Raw genomic sequence first — 21870 nt, forward strand, 5'->3', positions numbered from 1 at the left:
TTCCTTTCTGGAAAACGAAACATTAGTGTAGTTTGGGGAGGTTCGGGGTTGTGATATACTCCAACATTAGTATATGGCGTTGACGGTGTTCAGACTTCAGGGGCTCAGCAAACAGGTCCATGGGCATACAAGTACTTTCGACAGATCTCATGCAGGTCGTACTATAAAAGGAGCTTGGTTGTCTATTTGCGTTTTGTGTGAGGTAGTCTATACAAATCACGGTAAACTCCCGGCCGGTTGTACATGAAAAGGTATCAGCTGCTGTTTCCTTTTGGAAGGATTCTTCAGCGCGCCTCCTCGTGTGGTTCACCCGGATTGATGGTGAATATCCCATCTACGCTGTTCGCCCCTCTGCATCCCTCCTCAAAATCTCATTCAACCCCTCCCTTTTCACACAGTTCTCCAACTTGAAACTCCCCGCCAGCTCATCTAGCTCCTCCAACGTCTTGCCCTCAAAGTAACTCGCATACTCCCAGCACAAAATCTCACTCATGAGAGTCTCCCTCAACACTCGGTGAATATGCCCTTCTATCTTCCAGACTTGTGGGTATCTCTTGTTGATATTCTCGGGAAGAATTGCCTCCTTGAAGTGAGCGATGACGGGCTCGTAGATGTGCTTTACGGCAGAGTCGTCGCGGCCCCTATTCAGGAAGTGTTAGAAGAGAAGTTTCAGAGTATTATGTGGGCTTACCATTTATCAACACCCAAACGCTTCTTCTTCTCCAGAAAAGGCTTCAGCAGCTTGATGTAAGCCGAGTCTGGCGAAGCGTGGACCATGCCTTGAAACCCAATGTCTTTGTACAGCCAAATGCTCCAGCTGATCTCATCTTTCTTGTAGATTTTCAGCTGCTGGCCTAGCAGGTCGTAACGTTGCTGATTGACTTTCTCATAGTTCTCGTCTCCCGGGCTCGCATAGACGGGACCAAACTCGCCGTTCCAAATCTGTCATCGTCAGCACCAAGTCAAAGTCGAACACCTATGCCATGGAAACCAGACCCACCGGGACATCTTTCTCTTTCATGAACTGCACCTTCCTCTCGTATGTCTTCTGCAGGGACTCCTTCTGCTCGGGGCTTCCAACATAGGGCTCGCCTGCTGGGAAGCCAAAGCTGGCGTAGTCGTGTATGGCGTACACGCAGTTGGGGAGGACTTCCTTGAACCCGGTGAAATCCATGGCGTAGGTGTTGCCGTCCAGAAACAGAATGTGATCTGGGTCAACCTCGCGAATAGCCTTTTCGACTCGCTTGTACCAGGCTTGAAGTGCAGTGTGGTCAGGGTCGGCGGGTTCGTTCATGGGGTTGTAGCCAGCGACCTGTTCAATTGAACGTCAGCAGGGAAGCCAACTGGCAAAGGGGCTTCACTAACCCAGGTGTTATTTTTGTAATGCTTCGCAATCTCGACCCAAAGATCCGTCATGCTGTCCTGGAAGACTTTGAAGTCCCAAAACAGAGCTTTGTGAATACCCGCATCAGAGTGCCAGCCTTGATTTTGGCCTCCAGGGAAGGTGTGCATGTCGATGATGGTATATAAGCCCTCCGCTGCACAGGCGTCGACAATGCGATCAATGAGCTTGAAGCCTTCCTGCTTGATGATGCCCGGGTTGTGGTCATCAAGGAAGTGGTGGTAGTTGATGGGGATGCGGATGCAGTTTAGGCCAAGGGAGGCAAGAAAGCGGGCGTCGGAGGGAGTGAAGAAGTATTCGAGGAACTTCACGGGTGTTAGACCATGATCAGTACTGGAAGAAGGGGCAAAAGAGCAGACCTTGTCGAAGAAGAAGTCATATTTCTCCTGACCGAGAACCTCGAGCATTGCCTTCCTCATCTCATTCTCATGACCAGGGTAGCCAGTGATGAAGTTCTCCATGTTGGTGTGACCGCCAGTGGCACACTGTTAATAGTCAGTGGTATTTCCAAGCATACTCTAGAATAATTGACACTGACACCTTTGAGAATTACCTGCTTTCCATCAGCATCAACGATGTCAGTCCCCTCCACACGGAGGCATCTCATTGGTGTCTTTGGCGCCATCTTCCCTTCAGTGCCCAAAGAGCAATGTGTGAAGGGGGATGGAATCGAGACAACAGTTGAACGGTCATGACAACGTTGATGTACTCGCATGGCATGGCTGACCATTGGAGCGCATGCACCTTTTCGTCATGTGGGCACCGCCGGAGGGGTTCGGGCATCAATACACCGCGCCCCGGATGCCCCACACCGATCCCGGATGTCGAACTCCGGACTGTATCCACAGAAAGAAGGACTAAATAGTTTAACCGGAGGGCAAACTCAGTAGACTGCATTGGATGTGATGTTTGCAATCTCAAAGCGCTTGGTTCGCAGAGGAGGTCTTGGTAATTGGTGGCTTCTTGTTCCTTTCACGACCGTCGAGGTTGGTGCAAGTGCAACTGTCCTGGGTAAACGGGGCGCGGCCGAAGCATACTCATCAAGTGTCGGTCGCAGTTTGCTCAAGATATGCTTGACATCCTCGTTCTGGTAAATTGTACAATGAAGAGCCTGAAGATAGATCCATGATCCCATTTCTGTTTCGTGAATTAGGTACTGCAATTGGTCGAGAAGACGTCGTTGAGAGAGGTGGGTTAAGAGGGAAGAAGAGCCGCCATGTGACTAGAAGCGGACATGGTGCCTTTTAGTTGTATACCTAGGTAGAGATAGCTACCATTTTGCCAGTGGTTGGCACAATGAACAGGAGCTGCCAACTGACGCTTCTATCAATCTAGAGTGGAATCAAATTTGCTAAGTGGGGTGCCTCCAAATCCTGTTTATTACTTGTCAGACCTACAGAATCGGCTTATAACAAGATGTGGGACATCTCACATGGAGTTGTCAATGCCCATATCCCAAATCTCGTTGCGAGTCGGTTCTGTAGGCCCAACAACTAGGTAGGGTACGGAAACAAGATGAAGAAGCTGAAGAATGATTTGTATACTTCCTCAATTATTCCCGATGGTGTTTTCTCTTCCACGCCTCAACGGCGTCAACTACAATCTGCGCCACAGATAGCACTTTTTCCTCACCCAGTCGGCGTCCAAACAGCTGAATAGCAGCCGGGGTGCCATCGAAGAGTTCGGGATCGTCCGTCTGACTGTCAGCGTACTGTCCATTCGTTTGATGATTGTTATATTTACATGAAGGCATGTTTCGCCGATCCTTGTCGGCAAGGGGTTGGAAGTTTGGGTCCAGGGTGTCCAGGTTCTTATCCGCAACTGTAATCGGCATCACGGCGATGCAAAAGTTGAGCACGTTGAGAGCGCTTGTGTACGCCGATTGAATGAACTTTCCAGGTGGAATGGCACTATGTGGACCGGCCGGAGCAATGACAACGTCAACAGGCCGACCTGATGAGGTTAGCATGTTCTGGAAGTGCCAGGTGTCTCACGCGGAAGTCATTACCAGAACTTGTTTTGCCTGCGGAAGACTGCCAGTAATCGTTGTACTTTCAGCGGTAGTCCTTCATTTTGAGCACCACCTGCTCATACTCTGGGAGTGGAATCGGAGGTCTGCGCTTGCTGCCGGGGACACGTTCACGATTTCGGGGAAGATAGGCTCCCCTGACTATTGAATTGCTTCCCAAACGTCAGGACAGCTGTCACTCCGTGCAATCGGACCCTAGGAAAGTGTTCGGTCAACTCCTTTCGACATAGTGAAGCAGGTTACTCACATGTATCCTCAGAAGTGTAATTGTTCGAAGGAAGCACCCAGTCCAGGAGCTCCGATGCGCACGCAAATGCCAGTACTTAAAAGTAACTCTAGAGCAGATTTCAGCATACCTCAAAATCTGCATTCGTCAAAGTCTGTTTCACGATCTCCAGGGCCCGGGCAACTGGTGGATGCGGAACTACGATGCCGTCATTTGGCATGAACCCAAAAGTTGGTTTACGGTCCGATTCGTCGTCGTTTTCGTACTCATTGCCCGCTCGCCATGGAGTGTGCCATGATTCCTGCCACTGTGGGCATAACCTCTCGGCCCCGGCCCCTGATATATGGTCAGCACTAGAATAATATCCAGACCCTTGAGCGCTATGTCACATCTATATATACTTACGGTATTGGCTACGTCTGTGAATGATAGACGCCCCGCGGAGGGCTTTATGTTGTAGACACCCTGATAAGACGCCGGCAAAGATACCGAGCCTCCAATTATCAGTAGCGATGCCAAAGGCACTGCTGCCGATAAATTACGTAGCACCCTCCCCTACACCGTGATCGGTTCAAAAACAAAATATACACTCACCGCAGATATAAAGAAGGGATTAACTACCTCCGGATGAACCCCCAGATGACAAATGCTGGTAATGAGGATTCAATGTATAACCTAAGATATTATTGTTGGTTTCGGGAGACTAACTTTGTATAAGCTGTTGTGATCCAAGACAGAGGGGATAATAAAAGCATCTAAAGAACGGAAAGGCGATGAACTCAACTCACCCATATGCTTTGCACCAAGGTTGTCTGTGAGCAGTTGAAGACACCGTCAAGCCTTGCAAGACTACCATGTGGTAGAGTGGAATGGGAATACCTTGCCTATGGAACAGCTCCGAGACTGTAAAGCTCGCTGACCAGTTCACTCTCTACGTACTTGTCTTTCCCAGTTCCTTTCTTCCCCTCAAAGGTGCCAATCCATGACACATATGCCATCGAGGTTTCGAGGCCCTTTATAAAGAACTGGTCTTTCATGGTCAGAGGGATACCGTGCAGTAGACCGACAAGCTTCTTGTGGGTGGCGTAGTGGAAATCTAACTCTTGGGCTCTGGCCAAGGCAATGTCAAAGCCAATCTCGAGCAGGAGTTTACTCTTTCAACGACATCAGCATACGACGACAAAGACTTGAGTCATGGGGTTATGGATATATCTAACCAGTTGGTCTGCAAAGGCAGCACGTTTACAGAAAGCAGTGCAACTTCCACAGCAGTCAAAGTGCCATTTCCCCTGCAAGCAGCAGGATTGGGTACATCCAACGACGTGATAGCCAGGGATTGGGTGTCAAGCAGACACTCAATAAAGTCGCCGGTAAGAGGCTTAGAAAATCTTCATCGAGCCATGACATTGTTATTAAGCCGCAAATCAACGGGTATCTTTTCATTATCTCGTTGGAGTTTCTCCGCTACTACCTGCTGCCAGGACTTTGGTGCGAAAGGGCCGACGCTCTTGATGCTCAAGTGTGTCAGGTAGCTGGCCCCGTACTGGAGCATCAACGCAACCGCAAACAAGACGCAGACGAAAAGGGCCAATGCTCTTGTCAAAACCAATATGTCCTGAGAGCGATGTTTTCTCATGCGTGCGGAGTGGGCTTCGATGCTGGGACTCTGATTTCGTATGTCGAAGCTGTATTCTCGGGAGATTGGAAGGACTTCGATTTGACGGTGTGGCCGGGTTCTGGATGTTGCGAGATCTTGCATTTTAAATAAGAATCGAATTATCCAGTTCCGCAAGTAGCAGGGAGGGGACATCGTGGAAGAAACTCTTTATAGCTTGATGTGTTTCGTCCTCGAATCGCTGGACCAATCAGTACGCTGAGTTAACTCACCCGACGGTAAGCACCCGCTAGGCAAGTCCCAGGGAATTTGTGGAGGCTGCGTTTTCCGGTTTTCCATTTGATGTGTGGCGCCACAAAAGCCCTCGCCCGTCTCTTAAACTAGCCCATCGAATCGTTAATAGTGTTTTCATAAAATTTCGCGAGCTTCTAGTACAAGCAGACGTAGTATGTCACTCGAAAAGTAGGTCAACTATGGATATAATCATGACAGGCGACGAGTCTCTGCTCAACAGTTCGTCCACCTGATGTACATGTGCCCTCTTTATATTATGTATCTACCAAACACTCTTGGAACGTCTTGCAAAACATAAACTCTGAACTACTCTTTACAGTCTCGCTAAAAATGAACATTCTTATGCGCGCCTTAGCAAGCAATCATCCCAACCTGACAGCAGCAAGAAGCAACTCCATGAAAGCTACACTGCTCTCAATCATGTTCAGCCTGTGCTGCTCTTGAGTCGGGTAGAACAAGCACTCAGCCTGGTAATTCCACTCCCCAAACTCCACCCCAATCCCATACATTTTCTTCTTCTTCGGATCCAAAGCTGCCCTGACAAGGCCCTGGTCCGCGGAGCAGCCACTGCTGGGATACAAATGAGGAGCTTGAAGTGACCGGTAAAAGCGTCCCGTCGAGTCTGTCATTCCACCCGCAACCCTCGCGGCTGCTAGCGTCAGAGCATCCCAGTCCTTCTGCTCCAAGAATTCCTTGTACTCGAAACCTGACCTATCTGGCACCACACCTCTCTTCCCGTCAAAGGTCTTGTTCTGCCAGTTCTGGGCCCTATCCACAGCCTGGTTCGAATCGTGACACCATCCGTACAGCACCAACGTTGCCGGCGAGTGTAGGTCCAGGAACCACCCAAGGTCAGGAAACTGGTCGAGTGTCCAGTCAACATTCTTCGTCTCCGGCTCCGACAGCGGTCCAGTACCGTGATAAATCTCGCTGTTCGGGTCGTCAGAGGAGGGGTCAACTCCAGGCGCGAAAGCCTTGGTGAAGTTCCAAACCGGCGCAAAGTTGCGGTTCAAGTCCACACCAACCGACACAGGCTCTCCATCAATCGCCCTATCTAGGTTACGATTCTTGCGCCAGCAAGAGTCGGTCGCTTGATCGAAAGCCAGTCCATCTGGGTTGACAACAGGGATGATGACGATGCCCAGTGACAAAGCCGACTGGACCTGGGCCGTGGAATACGACATGCCACCATACACCAATCCCTTCTTGTCCTTTGCAGCACGGAGGAGGTCAGAAATGAAATAAATCAAATGATCTGGCCCACCTCTCTCACGCGAGTGAATACCGCTCTCGAGAAGAACCTTGTACCCCTTGTCCCCCTTCTTGCCACTCCCACCAACCCTGGCACCATACATGGCCCTGTTCTCGTACGTCTTGTACGGCATCTCAAAGTACTGGAATTTGTCCTTGCCATACTGTTTGGCAAGGCCAAACACGGCAGACTTGATCTCTTCGCAGTTGAGGATGGTGTCGAAGGTGGCATTGGCGTTGTAACCGAGACCGATGGGGACGGTGGTGCCGTTCTGGAAGCGGTCACCAACAGCGACGGGAACGGTGCCGAGGTTGGCTTGACGGCGATTGATGGTGCCTCTGGCAAGGTGGGCTTTGAGGTCGATGATGTGGCCGCCGTGCCGCTCCTGCTCAGTGAGACAGGCTTCGGTCGCCACGAGGTGGGCGAGGAAGGTGAGGAGGGTGGATGGCTTCATCTTGACAGGTTGATGAAGGCGGTGGTGAGAGAGTGACCAATTCGACGGTTAAAGGTAGTTGAATGGGCGGTTTTTTCCTAGCTACTTTTCTCTCTGAGATCTGGGACACCACTGGATTTAACTCCTTGCGCTCACAGGGATTATCAAAGCGGTCATCACTACGATATTCCCGTTCGAGTTTGTCGGTTTGCCTTGTCATTGGACTTGCCGTCACCAGCATTGGCTCCTACATGGCTCATGTTTCCACATTTTCTCCTCAACAAGGTGGTATAGTACCGTAGATCGTACTTTCCTTCTCAGCCAATCTCTCCACAAGATTTTTTTTTCCGCCATTCTGTTCGGGCAAAAGTGCCTATCCCGTTGCCCGCTGTTTTACTTCGGCTTTCACATGTTTGATGTTTCATCGGAGGAAGGCATCTGGTCAATGCCATTCAGTGAGGCACTGCTTACGATATTCCAGAACAGTAAAAGATCCCAATTTTGTCATCGCCGCTACCGTCGGATTAGTGATTACTCACAGGTAAGCGTAGCATCCAACTTCAGCCCTAAGCCATCTTGAATTTGGAAAGGAAACAGAGTTACATGCAGTGTGCATAAGAGCGGGCCTTATTGTTCGTGTTCACTTGGAATCGAGCATCTGTCACCGAGAATAAACAGCACGCGCCGCTCGCTAAACTTGTGACCATTATTGGGTGAGCTAAAGCGATGAAAGTCTAGGTCTGCGTAATGATCAAAACCTCTCTTGTAGCAATCAAAATGGGGTGCAGATTCTCTGCTCTGCCGGTGTAAGGAAAGATTTCCACATTAAGACACCATTGAGATTCAATGTGGCGGATCGAAGGACCTTGCAATCTAGCCTCATATTAATCTGGGTAAGTGATTCCCCGATCATATGATGAAAATGGTTGTGCATTGATCACTGCAATCTTCGAAATTCGCGAAGGCGAGGCAGATTCACACCAAGTGATGGAACACAGGGCAAGTCAAGGATACAATGCGTAAATATGACTCTGAAATCAGAGGAGAACAAAACATTATGCTTTAGTCTAATGTACAAGCCAAACTGCTGATCAGCGAGGACGTATCGTCTACTAGTTCTTGCCCCCTATTCAACCCCTGAGATCGCCCCACTTGTTCACACGGCAACGAGACGACCCCTGTTCGACACTCAACGATGTGCTTCGATAGAGAACATCCACCAGACTAGAGGGCAATTGAAATGTACGATACTTGTTTGCCGATGGAGTAGATGTTTATGATTGGCCTCTGAGGCATTAGATCCAAGAGTGAGCAGGGTGAGATGGTTAGTGAAAGCGAGAATAAATGGTGCACAATATTCAACCAGAAAGAAGTCCTCCACTGTCTCAATTTCCAAAGTCTCGCCATGCGTCATCCCGTGACAATAAACCTCTCCTAGGTATTCGTATGTCTGCTTTGGCTCACCATCATCACCCGTGTAATTGCTAACAGCCGTAGGTCTGAGCATGTACAGGACTTTGTCAGCCTTGGTATATATCTTCCCCATCATCGGCACTGGCTCATTCTTCTCCACCGTGTCCTGCTGTTGATGTAGATCTGGTTGACCCAGAGGAGCAATGGCTCTGGTGATGACTCCGACTTGGTTATTTGCACCAACCCGCTCATAAGTGACGGGGTGATGTAGATCGCTGACAAGGGCGAATCAGGTACCAAGCCCCGAATCGTCCTCATCGTGCTAGTCAATGCAAAGGGGCTCGGTCGCGTCGCTGGTGTCCCAGGCATAGGACAAGACTGCAAATGGCGACAGTGCATCTATCGATGCCACTGACATGTTGCATTTGATTTGGGAGTTGGTGGACGCAAGAAGTACCCTGGCCGAATGCAACGGCTGGGTATAGCTTGATCAGTCGGATGTGAGTGGATGCGTTTGGGAGTGGGATGTGGGTATAAGGGTGGATCATCGCCTCCTCATGAATATGAGATTGTTGGTTGGCATCGTGAGTTGGCTCCATTGTGGGATGTCAGGGGACTGTCATCGTGGCTTGGCCTGACGAGATGAAACTATCAGTGCGGAGCTTGGGGCTGGCCCAAGTTCTATCGACAAGTGTTGTCAGTCCAATCCGAACCACCGAGAAAGGGTGACCAATGAGCAACGTCGACAACAGCCTAGATTTCTTCCCTCGCCCCGCATTGGCTCGCTGCGCCTCACACCGCAAACCTTCACCTTTGACCTCAACAGCTATGGCTTCATTACCACCATATCAGTACCAACCGCTCGACCTCGATGCCGACTCGATCCGTCTCGTCCGACTATGCAAAGGATTGTCCAATGAGCAGATCCACTGCGAGCTTCTCGAGACCTACGTCCATGCCTCCAAAGGCGTCCCATACGAAGCACTCTCGTACACATGGGGAACCATAGATCGAGAGGAATTCATCATTGTTGGCCGCAATTCAACCTTGCAGGTGACGGAGAACCTGTATACCGCCCTCGTAAACCTCAGACACCCACATACTGATAGGTTATTGTGGATTGATGCGATATGCATCGATCAAAACAATGACAAGGAACGGGGCCACCAGGTTGGTCAAATGAGGAAAATCTATCAGAATGCCGAGGAGGTCCTTGTGTGGCTGGGTCCCGGAAGAACTGCTGAAGCACAGTTGGCCATGAAGTTCCTGGAAGATGTCAATGAACAGGTTTCGGAAACTGACCAACTGTGGAGCTGGAAACTTCGTCGAGAAAATTGGAGGTCAGAATTGAATTGGCGGAAATGGAAGTTTTTGGAGCGGCTTCCAGACACGACATTGGCAGAGTACCGGGGAGCTTTGGAGGGCCTGCTTGCGAGTCCTTGGTTTAGACGCGTCTGGATCATTCAGGAGGTTGCCTGCTCAAAGAAGGCCAGAATTATGTGTGGCCGAAAGAGCATACCATCGAGGACGTTTGCTATTGCGCCAGAGTTTCTCGGTTCCGCGGTCGATGATCATGTGCAGGCAATCCTTGATGTGATGCCGGGCTTCCGAAGATCTGAATCGTGGTGGAGTCACACTCGGACTCTGGGAATTCTCTTACGGAAATTCAGAGACAGTCAGGCGACTGACATTCGAGACAAGGTCTTTGCGCTACTTGGTATGGCGCCGGACGCAGAAGCCGAGATCACGCCAGACTATGAAACGGATACCCGGCAGATTGTCCAAAAAACAGCCTCCTTTCTTGTATTCGGGAAGGTTGTTGATAAGAAAACATACGAGTTTCCGTTGTGGTCATTGCGTGAGCTGCCTGAGAAGACGGATGAGATGGTCGAAGAAGCGCTTCACAGAATGATGAGCGGAGGAGGGATCTTATCAACCGATGTCTGGATACATGTTCCCGTCAGCCTTGATCCTGCCGACTTGCTAAACGGTTGGAATACTCGTGGCGAGTATGGCCAGTATAGCACGGGCTTTGTGCGATGGAACGATCAGCGAATCCTAATGAAGCTTGCGAGATTCGTTTTTCGAGAGGCATTAGACACTCTCGCTTTGCTAGGGCCCGAACCTAACCTTGGCCAAAAAGCGTCTCGACCGTCAGTGTCACTAGCTGTATGCCTGGCAGCCCAGTATCAGCAATGGAAGGTTGTGAAGTTGCTGGTTGGGTATCCGACAGCTGTTCGAAAGTCGGATATGGACAGCCTTGAATCGCCGGGGCTGACAAGAGCTATCTGGATGGCAGCTTGGAAGCGTCACTTGAAGATGATACGCCTGATCAAATATGGCGTGGACCTCGATGCAAAGTGGGAACATGGAGATTTGGAGCGAGCAGATGCAATTGATGTTTGCAATGCCCTTGTTGTGATCGACGGCGCCTCTGATTCAGCTCTGCCCGAGTTTGACGACTCTGAAACCAAGCTGATTGGTTGGTGGCATATCTATGTTCGAGAGGTCAAGATTATGGAATTGCTGGCAGCCCGTGGTGTCCCGTTGGACCAAATTTGGGCGTTTCCGAATCGCAAGAACTGGGTTAGCAATGCGCCCAGAATTGTCGAAACGTTTATCATGCATGGTATAGAAATTGGACCCGTGTGCAAAGCTCTTTGCAAAGCTTCGGGTGTTGGGGTGGTAGACGGCTATGGGGATTGAGAGAGCTTCATGATATCCAAGTTTAAAATATCCTTTGACACATTCTGCCAGGCCGCCCAACCATCTTCTCCGAGATCTTCCCCGATCTCATTTCCTTGGATCTTGAACACAAACGCATCTCCAGCAAAGCACCGAGTCCTTCCGAAAATGGCCTCGGGAAACCTCTCATTCTTGGGCAGATTGTCGAGATCGAAGGAGTAGAACAAGATGTAGAGTCCGTTGCAGCTTGCCAAAGGCTGGTTTTCTAGACGGAATGTCTCATTGTCTCGCCATTGCCACCCTTGTTCTGTCTTCCAGTATGGGCGGAGATCTGGGATATGTCCCCAACAAGCATCGGGGCCGGTTTCAACACCGTGGGTAGTTGTCGTGATGGTCAAGAGGTGAGGCTCTGTTGAAGGATCAGATGGAAAGCGGATGCCTCGGATCGTGACGAGGGTGGGAGGTGTTGGAGGGTCGTCGACATGAAGAGAGAATACAGAAGCGATGAAGCGTAAGGAATCGTTCAGGAAAGAAGCCATCACTCCGTCAAACTGAGCTGGAAGAGTTCGTTGTTGTGCGGGGTCAGTGAACTCAGCAGTTGCACCTTCCATGTGTCAATTTGCTCCCGTGGGGTGGTGGGACAAAAGGTTGACAGCCAATCCCAGGGCATCGATATCAATTAATGGTCATTCTTTTGGCCTGGGTTGGTTGGAGCCCCTGTCTGCTCTATGATGCGTGATGTTGTGGCCTGGGCAGAGATCAATGTATCAAGCAACCGAGCGTCAAGATTTGATATCATTCCACAGCCAACAACTATGGTCCCGATGCAATAGAATCAGATTGATTAAAACATCTATTATCTATCCATTGTGCTGCTAATCACCGCTTTGTCCCAGTTCTTGGTATGGCTATGACAAGATTTGCCCAAGAGTCCAGGCGCGTTTGATCTCCCGCCAAAGTGACACGTTGAGCACTGACAAGGCTGCAGATAATTTCAAGATCGACAGGCTAAATCCTTTCTGGTGCACCACATGAAGCCGAAGCGAGCACCTCACCAGAACACCGGGCACCATCTGCGTTTGCTCTCGAGGCGGTGGAAACATCCGAGATGATGACGATCGAGGACAATGCCGACACCATATTACCCTGATCCTCTCCAAAACCGATACTCAAATTCCTTCTTTTTTCTTTTGCAATGCGGCTGGCCCCATACACCCATTTTCCAAGAGTCATGAGCCTACATTTTCTTCAATATAGGAAAGATGTGGCACCTCTTCGCCTCCGGTTCGCTCAGCAGCTCCCTATTTTTCGCCCTCTTTTCCCTCGGCCCATTGGCTGAAGCAGCACAGTGCTATGGTATAAACGGACAAAAGACGTCGGGGACACAGTGCAGTCGTGACGCTACAGGAACAGGTTCTTCTCACTCATCATGTTGTGATGAGAGCAGGCAAGAAGCCTGTCTCTCCAGTGGCCTCTGTTTCGCAACTCAGAGAGGGGACAATCACACGTTTTGGTCTCAAGGATGCACTGACCCAACGGGAATGGACCCGGCTTGTCCATCTTACTGTGGGAGGTCGAGCCAGTACATCTCTATGCCGATACAACCATCCTATACGATGCTTCACTGCGGAAGCGGCACCTGGTGTTGCTGTTACGACAACCTCGGAATGGCATGTAATCAGGCGCAATGTTGTGCACGAAACTTTACCCTTTCTCGAGGATTAGGAACCGTAACGAGGCAGTTCGATAATAATGGCGACAGTGCCAGTATCTCTAGTAACGGAGGAGCGAACCCCGAGAATACAGTAGACAACCCAATGCCCGGTTTACCTACCAATATGCCCCCTTGGATGCGCCTCGTTCCCGTCATTGCAGCCGGTCTGCTTGCTTCACTTCTTCTTGCCAGCATCGTTGCACTTGGATTTTCTTGCACACAGAATAGAAGATTACGGCGCCAGGTTGAATCACTCCAAAATCTCAACACTAGTCTGACCACCGAAAAGCTACGAAGTTATAGCATATCCCGTTCCAGCCCAACTTCGTCGGCGAGGCCAAGTGTTTCAGCGCCATTAGCTCCGCCTCTACTGATTACAACAGCGGCAGCGAACGACGATCCGGTCAGCTCAGAGCCCAAGACTTCAGTTGAAGACTACCTTCCACCGATATCCGCTCGGTCTCCATTGACAGCAAATACTCCCTCGAGGTCGCCACATGATGGCCCAAGCCGGACAGCAATGGAGAGGAGGCCTTCATCAGCATGGGTCCCTGAAAACAGCTACACAAATGAAGAGCCAATCCGCACCCCGAGAACTCCCATCACTGCGGCGTATCACCATCACCTGTCAATGGTCAACCAAGCCCTAGGTCCATCGTCGGCGAGATCTATGTATGGGGTTGGGTCATCAGATCCTCTGCCCCAAATCCATCCACAGCACCACCATTATCAACATCCGCAAGAAGGTCAGTGGCATGGACCACCTGGATACCCTATCGCTATGCCATCACCAATCAGACCCGCCGCTCACGAGGAGCAAAGACCGAGCTGGCCAATACGGGAGGGACAGAACGCGAGGTACACTACGTACACTCAGAGCGGGTATTTCCCGGACCAATCTGAATCATACAACAGCAGTACGCCGCCAGAATATCAGTATGAAGTGGGGGTTAATTCGATTTCGGAACTGCCGGGGTCAGCAGAGAGAGGGAAACGTTGAGATATAGTTTGAGACTAAAACACGGGGTTAGCTTTGAGTTACCTAAGCCATGTTTGTAATGCCATTTTGCGACTTTTTAGAGTCTGCCTAGTAACGGAAATGTAATTCATGATCCATTTCAACCAAGCTTGACTCTCGGTAGTCAGTGTAGTCAACACAAGCTTCTCACTAGTGGTAGTGCAAAACCCTCCTCGAACGCACAACCCCAGCACCATAGTAACACAAAAACATTAATCCTAAACGCCGCAAACAGCTCCCAACCGTTGTTGTACTCCCTCCAACGCTCGGCAACAGTTCTCATCTTGGTGCCATCGTGGCTGAGCAAGCATGGATGCCTGTACGCCGCAAACACCGGGAAATTCCATGTGAAGTCAACACAAGCTTTATTGATGAATCGAGGCGGTGCAAAGCCACGCCCGCCCGTTGAGCCAAGTTTGTGCGTGCTTGGCGGGTACTCGCATACAATAACAGCACCGTTTTCTCTACCGCAGGAAACCTTTCCAAAAGCACTTTGTGTATTGTATGTATGCCGGCCTCGCCTAACACAACATCTTCTCGATATAGAAAAAAAACCTCTACTTCATATCCGAAACTTGCCGAACGAAACGGGTAGAGGCGTCGGGGAAGATGGGCTGGCTGTGAACAGCAGATGTGTGTGTGCATCGGCGGCACGGGTTGGTGTGATCCCGAGCATGATGGAACAATGAAGTCGAACCCAAAGAACGCGGTGCCACCACCAAATACAGACCCTTCCACCGAAGAGGATGACGACGCCAGAAAACCACATCAGCGGGTGTGGAACTTCATTCCCGTTTTGCGTGTTTCCTAAACTCCGAGAAGCTTTGAACTTTCGGATATGTTATCAGTGCGGAAGGCATTACGCCCCACACGGGAGAGATCTAACGCACTAGATAGAAGCCGCCATGAAACAATGAACAAAGCTCGGTGGTGGCAACAAACGTGCTCCATGACAAAATTGCAAGATAGGCGGATCGAAAAACAAAAGACAAGAAAAAGTCCGTGGAAAGGGTACTCCCGAGACCCACAGACAACCTCATCTCAAGCTCCTTACCCTACGAGGACATGCTGGGCAACGTACCTATCCAAGACGGACCCTTGACTTTGAAGCTTGTTTCCCTACGGGGATAGTTACTAGTTAGTCAACAGCACATTCAGCATTCACAAATCATCGAAAGCACAATCATAACATTATGGTAATAGTAGTCTGTATTGATGGCACCTTTTCATCGGCCCCGTGGTATCAAGAAAAAGAGACAACAAACTTTGCAAAAACAAAAAAAAAATCCATGAAAATCCCAAATTTGATCCCCCAAAAGCTCCCCCCCAAACCCCCAACCAGCTCTCTTTTCCAGAAACACTGAAAGGCGCTTGTAAGAAAACCTCCCGATCAAATTCCATTTCATTCCCTTCAGATTCATACCCCTCACCCATCCGCCCCATCAAAGACATTACATATGCGAGTCCAACATTCAAAAAAGACATCCAATGCCATCATGGACGCTCGCTAGATAGATTTGCAAACGAACTCCTAAATCGCAAAAAAAAAAGACTCAAAACTCCCATCTAACTGAACCCGTTTGATACCGGTAAAGTATGTACAAAACGGAAGAATAGACGGAATGTGCTGGGCTTTTTTTTTAGACGAAGACAGTATGCAAGACGCGCTTCCAGGCGGGCATCTGAGCAAGCCTCTCGCGGTACTCGTTGATCTCGTCCCAGGGGAGCTCGCGGCGGCCAGTGTCAACATCGATCTGGTCGGTGCGGAGCCAACCTGTTCGCTTCCAGATGAAACCACCGATCCAGAAGACGATGACGACGGGAAGGGCGAGATAAGACTTGAAAAAGCCCTCGACATCGTTGAAGCCGCCGCCGACGGGGCAGATGGCGACGAAAAGCTGAGCGATCAAGACGAGGATGACAAGGAGGAGGCCGAGGTAAGAACCATAGACACCACCAGCGGCCTTGAAGGGAATCTCATCCAGAGTGTGACCCTGGCGAGCCCAAGCCTTGCGGAAGCGGATATGGGCCAAGCAGATGGAACCCCAGGTGAAGAGGGCGGCAAGACCAGACAAGGCGAGGAGCCAGTCGAAGACAACGACACCGGAAGTGCTCAGGTTGACATAGGCGAGGGGGCCGAAAGCGCAAACGAAGAGCACGGAGATGAGAGGGCGGCCGGAGCGGTCGATGTAGGAGAAGATCTTGGGGGCATAACCCTGCTGGGAAAGGGCAGTGAGGGTACGGGAACCACCATAGACGGAGGAAACACCGATGGAAAGGACGGAGACCAAAATAATGACGTTCATGAACGAATCATAGCCGTAAAGCTTGGCATCGAGACCGACCAGGACGAAGGGAGAAGCATCGACGTTGATGTACGGGTTGTCACCACCGAGGAGACGGTCGTCATCGTGGCGGACGAGGAGACCGATGAAGGTGAGACCCAGGATGTAGAAGAGGGTGATACGCCAGAACACCTGCTTGATGGCACCTGGAAGAGACTTGACGGGGTTGCGGGCCTCAGCAGCGGCAAGACCGACCAGCTCAGTTCCGGAGAAGGAGAAAGCAGCAGTGACGAAGACGGAGCAGAAGCCACGGAAGCCGTTGGCGAAAGCGCCAGGATCTTGCCAAAGCTTGCCACCAGAGTATTCGTCGTAAGCGCTGCCCTCAGGACCACCACCACAGACGAGGACGACGGCAATGATCATGAAGACGACAGTCGCTCCGAGCTTGAGTACTGAAGACCAGAACTCCTCCTCAGCGTACCCGAGAGTGCCGAAAACGTTGACGAAGATGATGGCAAACATGAAGACGGTGATCCAGACAGCTGCAGAAAAGAAGCCATTGTCAGTATCCCGTTGTTTGATTGTTTTGGGTGCTTTGTGCATGGTTGCAGTGCCAAAACTTACCGACATTGACGTCTTTCGTCCAATATTGAATTGTGATACCGCAGACCGTGAGTTCAAGAGGCAAGACGATAGACCATTGCATGACGTAGTTCCAGCCCATGGCGAAACCCCAGGAAGGATCGATGAAGCGAGTAGAGTACGTGTAGAAACCACCAGAGACAGGGAACATGACAGCAAGTTCGCCGAGAGCGTAGACCGTGTTGAACATCATAATACCAATGATGGAGAAATCGATGAGGAGGGTTGCGGGACCACCGGTAGCGAGGGCCTTTCCGGAACCAACGAAGAAACCAGCACCGATAGAACCACCGATGGCAATCATGTGCAGATGGCGGGTCTTCATGGTGCGGTCGAGAGAGTCGATGGAGGCGCCATCGCCACGTCTCTGGAAGGACTTGAGGTTGAGGCCATTGCGAGTCCAGAAGTCCTCTTGGTCGCGATGCTGGTTGATGGCATCACCCCCGTGGGTGAACTGTGGGGGAGGAACCTCCTTCTCAGGAGTGACAGGGAGGGGTCCCTTCTCTTCTGAGGACGACATGTTGGTGAGTTGTGATGGTGATCAGTGTCGATGAGGAGAAAAGGAAAAAAGACGGCATGTGAGGGGGGGACAGAGGGGGTTTAATAAAGGCAGAGGCCGAGTAAGAAAGAGAGAGGAGGAGTTTCGCGGCTGTCGCGTTACCCCAGGGTCGGGGTGTGGTCGCAGGGTGGACTGACTGGGGGGGGGGGAAGCTCGAGGAGCAACCCAGGCAGACGGAATCTATCTTGACGATTGGGTTCCAGGAAGCACGGAAAGTGGCTAGAAGCTGCACAGAACGAGCCAAGAAGCAGAATACAGCCAATTGAGTGTCGATCGGAGTTTGCGGGGCCTTGATAGCAACCCTGGGAGCGGGTTTTATTACCATCTGAAAGTAGAAGGAGCCAAGCACCAGACCCAATAACCCCGATATACTGCGCGTCCGCGGTACCAACCCGCTACGAACGAGGTCACACTAGACTCGACTGCAGCGAGGTGCCATTCATCAGGCCAGACCGAGGACGAAGACGGATAGGCACAGGGATGGGGGGGGAACATGTTAACGGAGGCCGGCAGGCGACACGACATACATGATCCTTGGTACCATTAACCATAACGGAGATGGGACGATCACTGCGAACAGGAGTTTAACCTCTACTGCTAGCTTTCCCCAGAACGGGAACTGGCAAGTCGAGAAAGCATGGAACTGGGAACATGTCATTCATGGAAGCCACAGCCAATGGCAGAGGGAACTAATGGCTAACATGGCGAGATTCCATTTGTCAAGCGAGCAACCTGGGCGACCTGGGACGACGTTGCTGCGATGGCGCCAAGGCCAAGCGACAGATCTTCCCCGCCACTGCCGTTTTGCGATAGGGACCTCGGAGCGCCACTGATGCTTGATCTCTTGTGACCATGCGCAACATGCCACACCTGCGCATGGCCCGCTCCTCGTTGAGGAATAGCTCATGACTCTAGTGGTGACTGGTGACGTCGAGCAGAGGGGAACCAGGCCTTGGATCTACACCCTCGCCGTCGTCGTTTGTTGTTCTCGACATCATCAGGCACCGCCGAACAAAGAAAGCCATTGTCGACGGAAGCGAACTCGAGGGGACGCAACAATGGACACCTTGCCCCCTTCTCCCCCTGTCGTGTCGCATGTCACACCCGCGGCAGCACTAGAGCACGCTGACGCTGATCAACTCAACGAAACGGCATTGGCGTTTGGAGAGCGCGGAGAGGTTGGAAGAAAACGGCAACTGGCTTCTCTCAGGCGTTGAGGCCAAGCCGGCGATATCCCGGTGCGGCTAGTCATTGCCTGCGCGGTGGCGTTCCGGCAGCGTTGCTCTCTTATCTTGTCCGTCTGGGGAGCAACGAAGCCGTCGAAACGGCCAGGTCCCCCAAAGCGATGCCATCATTCGTCAGTTCATGCCCCCGATTTAGTGTGCTCCGTCTTGGCATTTCTTGCCAGCTTCCAGACCAGGCAAAGCTTGGCTACTACCCTTGCTCCTTGGCTTGACGTCTAGCGGCTCTTGGCGACGGTCCCCTGCCAACTACCTACCACCACCTCGCCAGCTCTCCCACCTCACCTGCTTCCACCAGCGTGAGCAGCCAGCAACGAAGGATTTGGGCCTTATCACCGTTCGGGCAGGCCGTCGCATGTTGGTGGGCTCTTTCAATGCATGGTGAGCTCTCCCTCGTGATAAGATGGGCACCACTGTGCTGGGAGACAGTAAGCTCGTACAGCTCGCTAGGAAATAAGCTATCTACCGCCTCTACAGGTAGGACACACGATATCAGCACTACATCCCGTCGACACTACCGAGGGAATGGAATCGGCAAATACTCCTTCATATGTTTGGAGATCTGCGCGAGTCGTAGCTCCGTTCTGTTCAGCCTTCCATATTGGCTGCCCTCCTCTACCGCTTGATATCCACTGGGTGAACGGAACGATAATCTGGCATTCTGGGTATCTGTGGGTGGGGGGCTTAACGGGCGACGGGGAACTTGTCGGTGGGGCAAACATGGATGGCGGGCGGGGAATCCTGCTGGACCACAGTCGCGATGCAAATGGTTCGCAAAACGGCAACAACGAGAAATGCCATGTAGCCCATCGAGATGGTCGTCATCAGGAAGAAAAACTCAATTCTGCCTTGAGTAACCCTATCGCAAGTGGCAAGAAACCCTCTGGATTCAAAGGACGAAAGGGAACTTTTGCATGAAAGCTGCAATTCGGTCGGTGAGGCCAGTCGGCGCATCCCAAACTTGCTGTTGGTCCGTCGGTGTTTCCTGGTTGCGCTATGAACTTCACATGTCAATATTGGATTTGTCGCCTGTCGCCCGTCGTAGTCGCATCGCATCGCAGGCGCACTCGGGACCAGCCGGTGTGTGATATGTATTGACTGGCTCCAGACGAACACAGCATCGGATTTTGTGTCTGGAAGCGGGCAAGCTTCACAGCCTGAGACGGCGTCGCATGGTGAGCTGGCGCCACGCAACACACCTTCATCAAAAGCATGATCAGGCGCGTCAGGCACTGCGATGCAATGACAGAATGAGACTTCCATCCTTCTAGAAGCTGGGTGTTCCCGCATACCAAGAGACTGGCACATTTCCCACCTTTCGATGTCTACAGTAGCCTCACACACTACCGATCTCTGGCGTGCTCGGGCTGCGGGAGGGGAGGCTGAAAGCACATTACACCCCAACCTGGGCACGCGACCACAAGCCGCAACAGGCCATCAGCAAAAAGGAAGTTCCAACGGTGCGCTCAGAGCGCTCGCCAGTCTTGGAAACAGGCTCGCGAGAGTGAAACAGGAAGGAGAGCACTAACGACGTTTACTAGAGCATTCACCAACCGCTTTGCCTCTTTATCGACGCTCTTGAGCTTCCATATGTGACAAGTGCTTTACTATCGAGACTGGCGCTATCACCAACCCTCACTACAGTGTACGCTATACTAGAATCCCCTCTAGGAATGTGATGGCATGTTTCTACCCAGTTTCACATCTTCGCCTGATGCTGGGCTGATTGATGAGGCTTTTGCAGGTTGAGCCATCAATTTGGCCCCGGTGTCCAAAACGGGAATCACCAAAGTCGCCTGACCCCACCTGCGTCTTTTCCCCGCATTTTGCTGATAGCCCATGTAACCTTACACCCCCACGATACCACAGCTCCACTTATCAGTGCCAAGCATCCTGCCGACGGTGCCCCGGCAGTTTTGGCGAAGATGTTGTGTTGCTGACGCTCCGTTTACTTGGCTGGGATCATCGATGTCTGACAACAACAGCTGATGGAGTCGCTATCGAAACTGAATCTCAATTAATTGAGAGCTCAGCACGAACTGCAGGATGCGCGAGTCAGAGAGATGGGATGACATATCTGTCGTCCCATGTTGTCTGGCCATGCGGGCTGGGCATTGTAATCGTCGGCGACCTCCACCTCGTCCCGTCGACCTGGACTTCAGTGGGCACCTGTGCCTCGACAAAGCACAGTTATTGCTGCTGGCAGATGTCTACGTAGCTCTAGGGTGTGTATGTTTCCCATGAAGTCTATTTCTAGTCCCTGCTTTATTTTCAGCCACAAGCCGTTGAAAGAATCGTATCAACTTATTGGGACCTGTACTATAGAACCATGTCAATGCAAACTTAAAACGTGAACGACAACAACTGCTCTCTAAAAACACAAATTATTTGGTATCACGGCAGCATCAGAGTAACCTAGGCAGGTAATCATCTTGTGGAAGCCATCGAAGTGAAAGCCCAAGTTTGATCACTTCGTGGCTTTAGTTTCCTGTGATAATTCAAAAAGAAACAAAAAATCAGAACGAGAATGGCTTAAAGGTAGACTTTAATGTCATACATCTTGCATACAACACACTCAGCGTAGAATTCAAAGAACTTGATATTCAACGATAGCTCCCGAAGGAGACTCATAAAGCTGGGTGATCACATGTCTCTCCTTGGACGCCTCTCCTGCCGTTAACGGTACAATCTGCCATCTCAGATCCGATCTCCCCTGTCCCCTACACAACAACAACACATACCCATCGCAGGGTCCAAGATCCAAACCCCTGGGTCCATTCACCGTCAACAATTCACACACGGAAAGCCTCATCTGGATCCGCGACAATGGTCACAGCTCGACCAGACCCCCACCGATAGGTGCGTTCCCTAAGGTAGTGTACCTTCTGATATGCAGTCCCTCCTCCGAAACAGCAAGGCAGGCAGGTCTCAGTACCAAGCTGACGGGACAAGACGGGATTACCATCATTATCAAGATCTCTACGACGTGTTCCTGCCAATGTCGCCCAAGGTCACACCACAGCCCAAGGACTGAAATAATGGTGTCAAAACGGAAACTCATG

General features: G+C 51.1%; 6 protein-coding genes across 6 annotated transcripts; 2 read left to right on the plus strand and 4 right to left on the minus strand.

Annotated features, from left to right (window-relative positions):
• Nucleotides 1-146: 146 nt before the first annotated feature.
• EGC2 (endo-1,4-beta-glucanase) lies at nt 147-2132 on the minus strand (the record flags this gene model as incomplete). Its single annotated transcript, XM_062945672.1, has 6 exons — nt 147-641; nt 692-942; nt 1001-1312; nt 1366-1707; nt 1762-1887; nt 1941-2132. 6 exons carry the CDS (start codon nt 2130-2132, stop codon nt 335-337), a joined length of 1530 nt encoding a protein of 509 aa, XP_062801692.1. The 3' UTR covers nt 147-334.
• Nucleotides 2133-3030: 898 nt separating this feature from the next.
• Nucleotides 3031-3991, minus strand: QC764_305665 (uncharacterized protein; the record flags this gene model as incomplete). The annotated part of the gene is made up of 4 exons (XM_062945673.1): nt 3031-3098; nt 3146-3355; nt 3497-3572; nt 3788-3991. Coding segments are annotated over 4 exons (558 nt in total), but the record flags the coding sequence as incomplete, so codon positions are not given.
• Nucleotides 3992-5928: 1937 nt separating this feature from the next.
• QC764_0053070 (uncharacterized protein) lies at nt 5929-7272 on the minus strand (the record flags this gene model as incomplete). Its single annotated transcript, XM_062940443.1, has 1 exon — nt 5929-7272. The coding sequence occupies one exon, from the start codon at nt 7270-7272 to the stop codon at nt 5929-5931; it is 1344 nt and encodes a 447-aa protein (XP_062801694.1).
• Nucleotides 7273-9396: 2124 nt separating this feature from the next.
• Nucleotides 9397-11370, plus strand: QC764_305670 (uncharacterized protein; the record flags this gene model as incomplete). The annotated part of the gene is made up of 1 exon (XM_062945674.1): nt 9397-11370. One exon carries the CDS (start codon nt 9397-9399, stop codon nt 11368-11370), a length of 1974 nt encoding a protein of 657 aa, XP_062801695.1.
• A 1241-nt stretch (nt 11371-12611) lies between these two features.
• QC764_305685 (uncharacterized protein) lies at nt 12612-14063 on the plus strand (the record flags this gene model as incomplete). The annotated part of the gene is made up of 1 exon (XM_062945675.1): nt 12612-14063. The coding sequence occupies one exon, from the start codon at nt 12612-12614 to the stop codon at nt 14061-14063; it is 1452 nt and encodes a 483-aa protein (XP_062801696.1).
• Nucleotides 14064-15422: 1359 nt separating this feature from the next.
• INDA1 (Amino-acid permease inda1) lies at nt 15423-18156 on the minus strand. The gene is made up of 2 exons (XM_062945676.1): nt 16991-18156; nt 15423-16908 (listed from the first exon to the last, which is right to left on the minus strand). Exons 1-2 carry the CDS (start codon nt 17526-17528, stop codon nt 15722-15724), a joined length of 1725 nt encoding a protein of 574 aa, XP_062801697.1. The 5' UTR covers nt 17529-18156; the 3' UTR covers nt 15423-15721.
• Nucleotides 18157-21870: the final 3714 nt, after the last annotated feature.

This window comes from Podospora pseudoanserina, chromosome 3 (assembly GCF_035222485.1).
Source record: "Podospora pseudoanserina strain CBS 124.78 chromosome 3, whole genome shotgun sequence".
NCBI lineage: Eukaryota > Fungi > Ascomycota > Sordariomycetes > Sordariales > Podosporaceae > Podospora > Podospora pseudoanserina.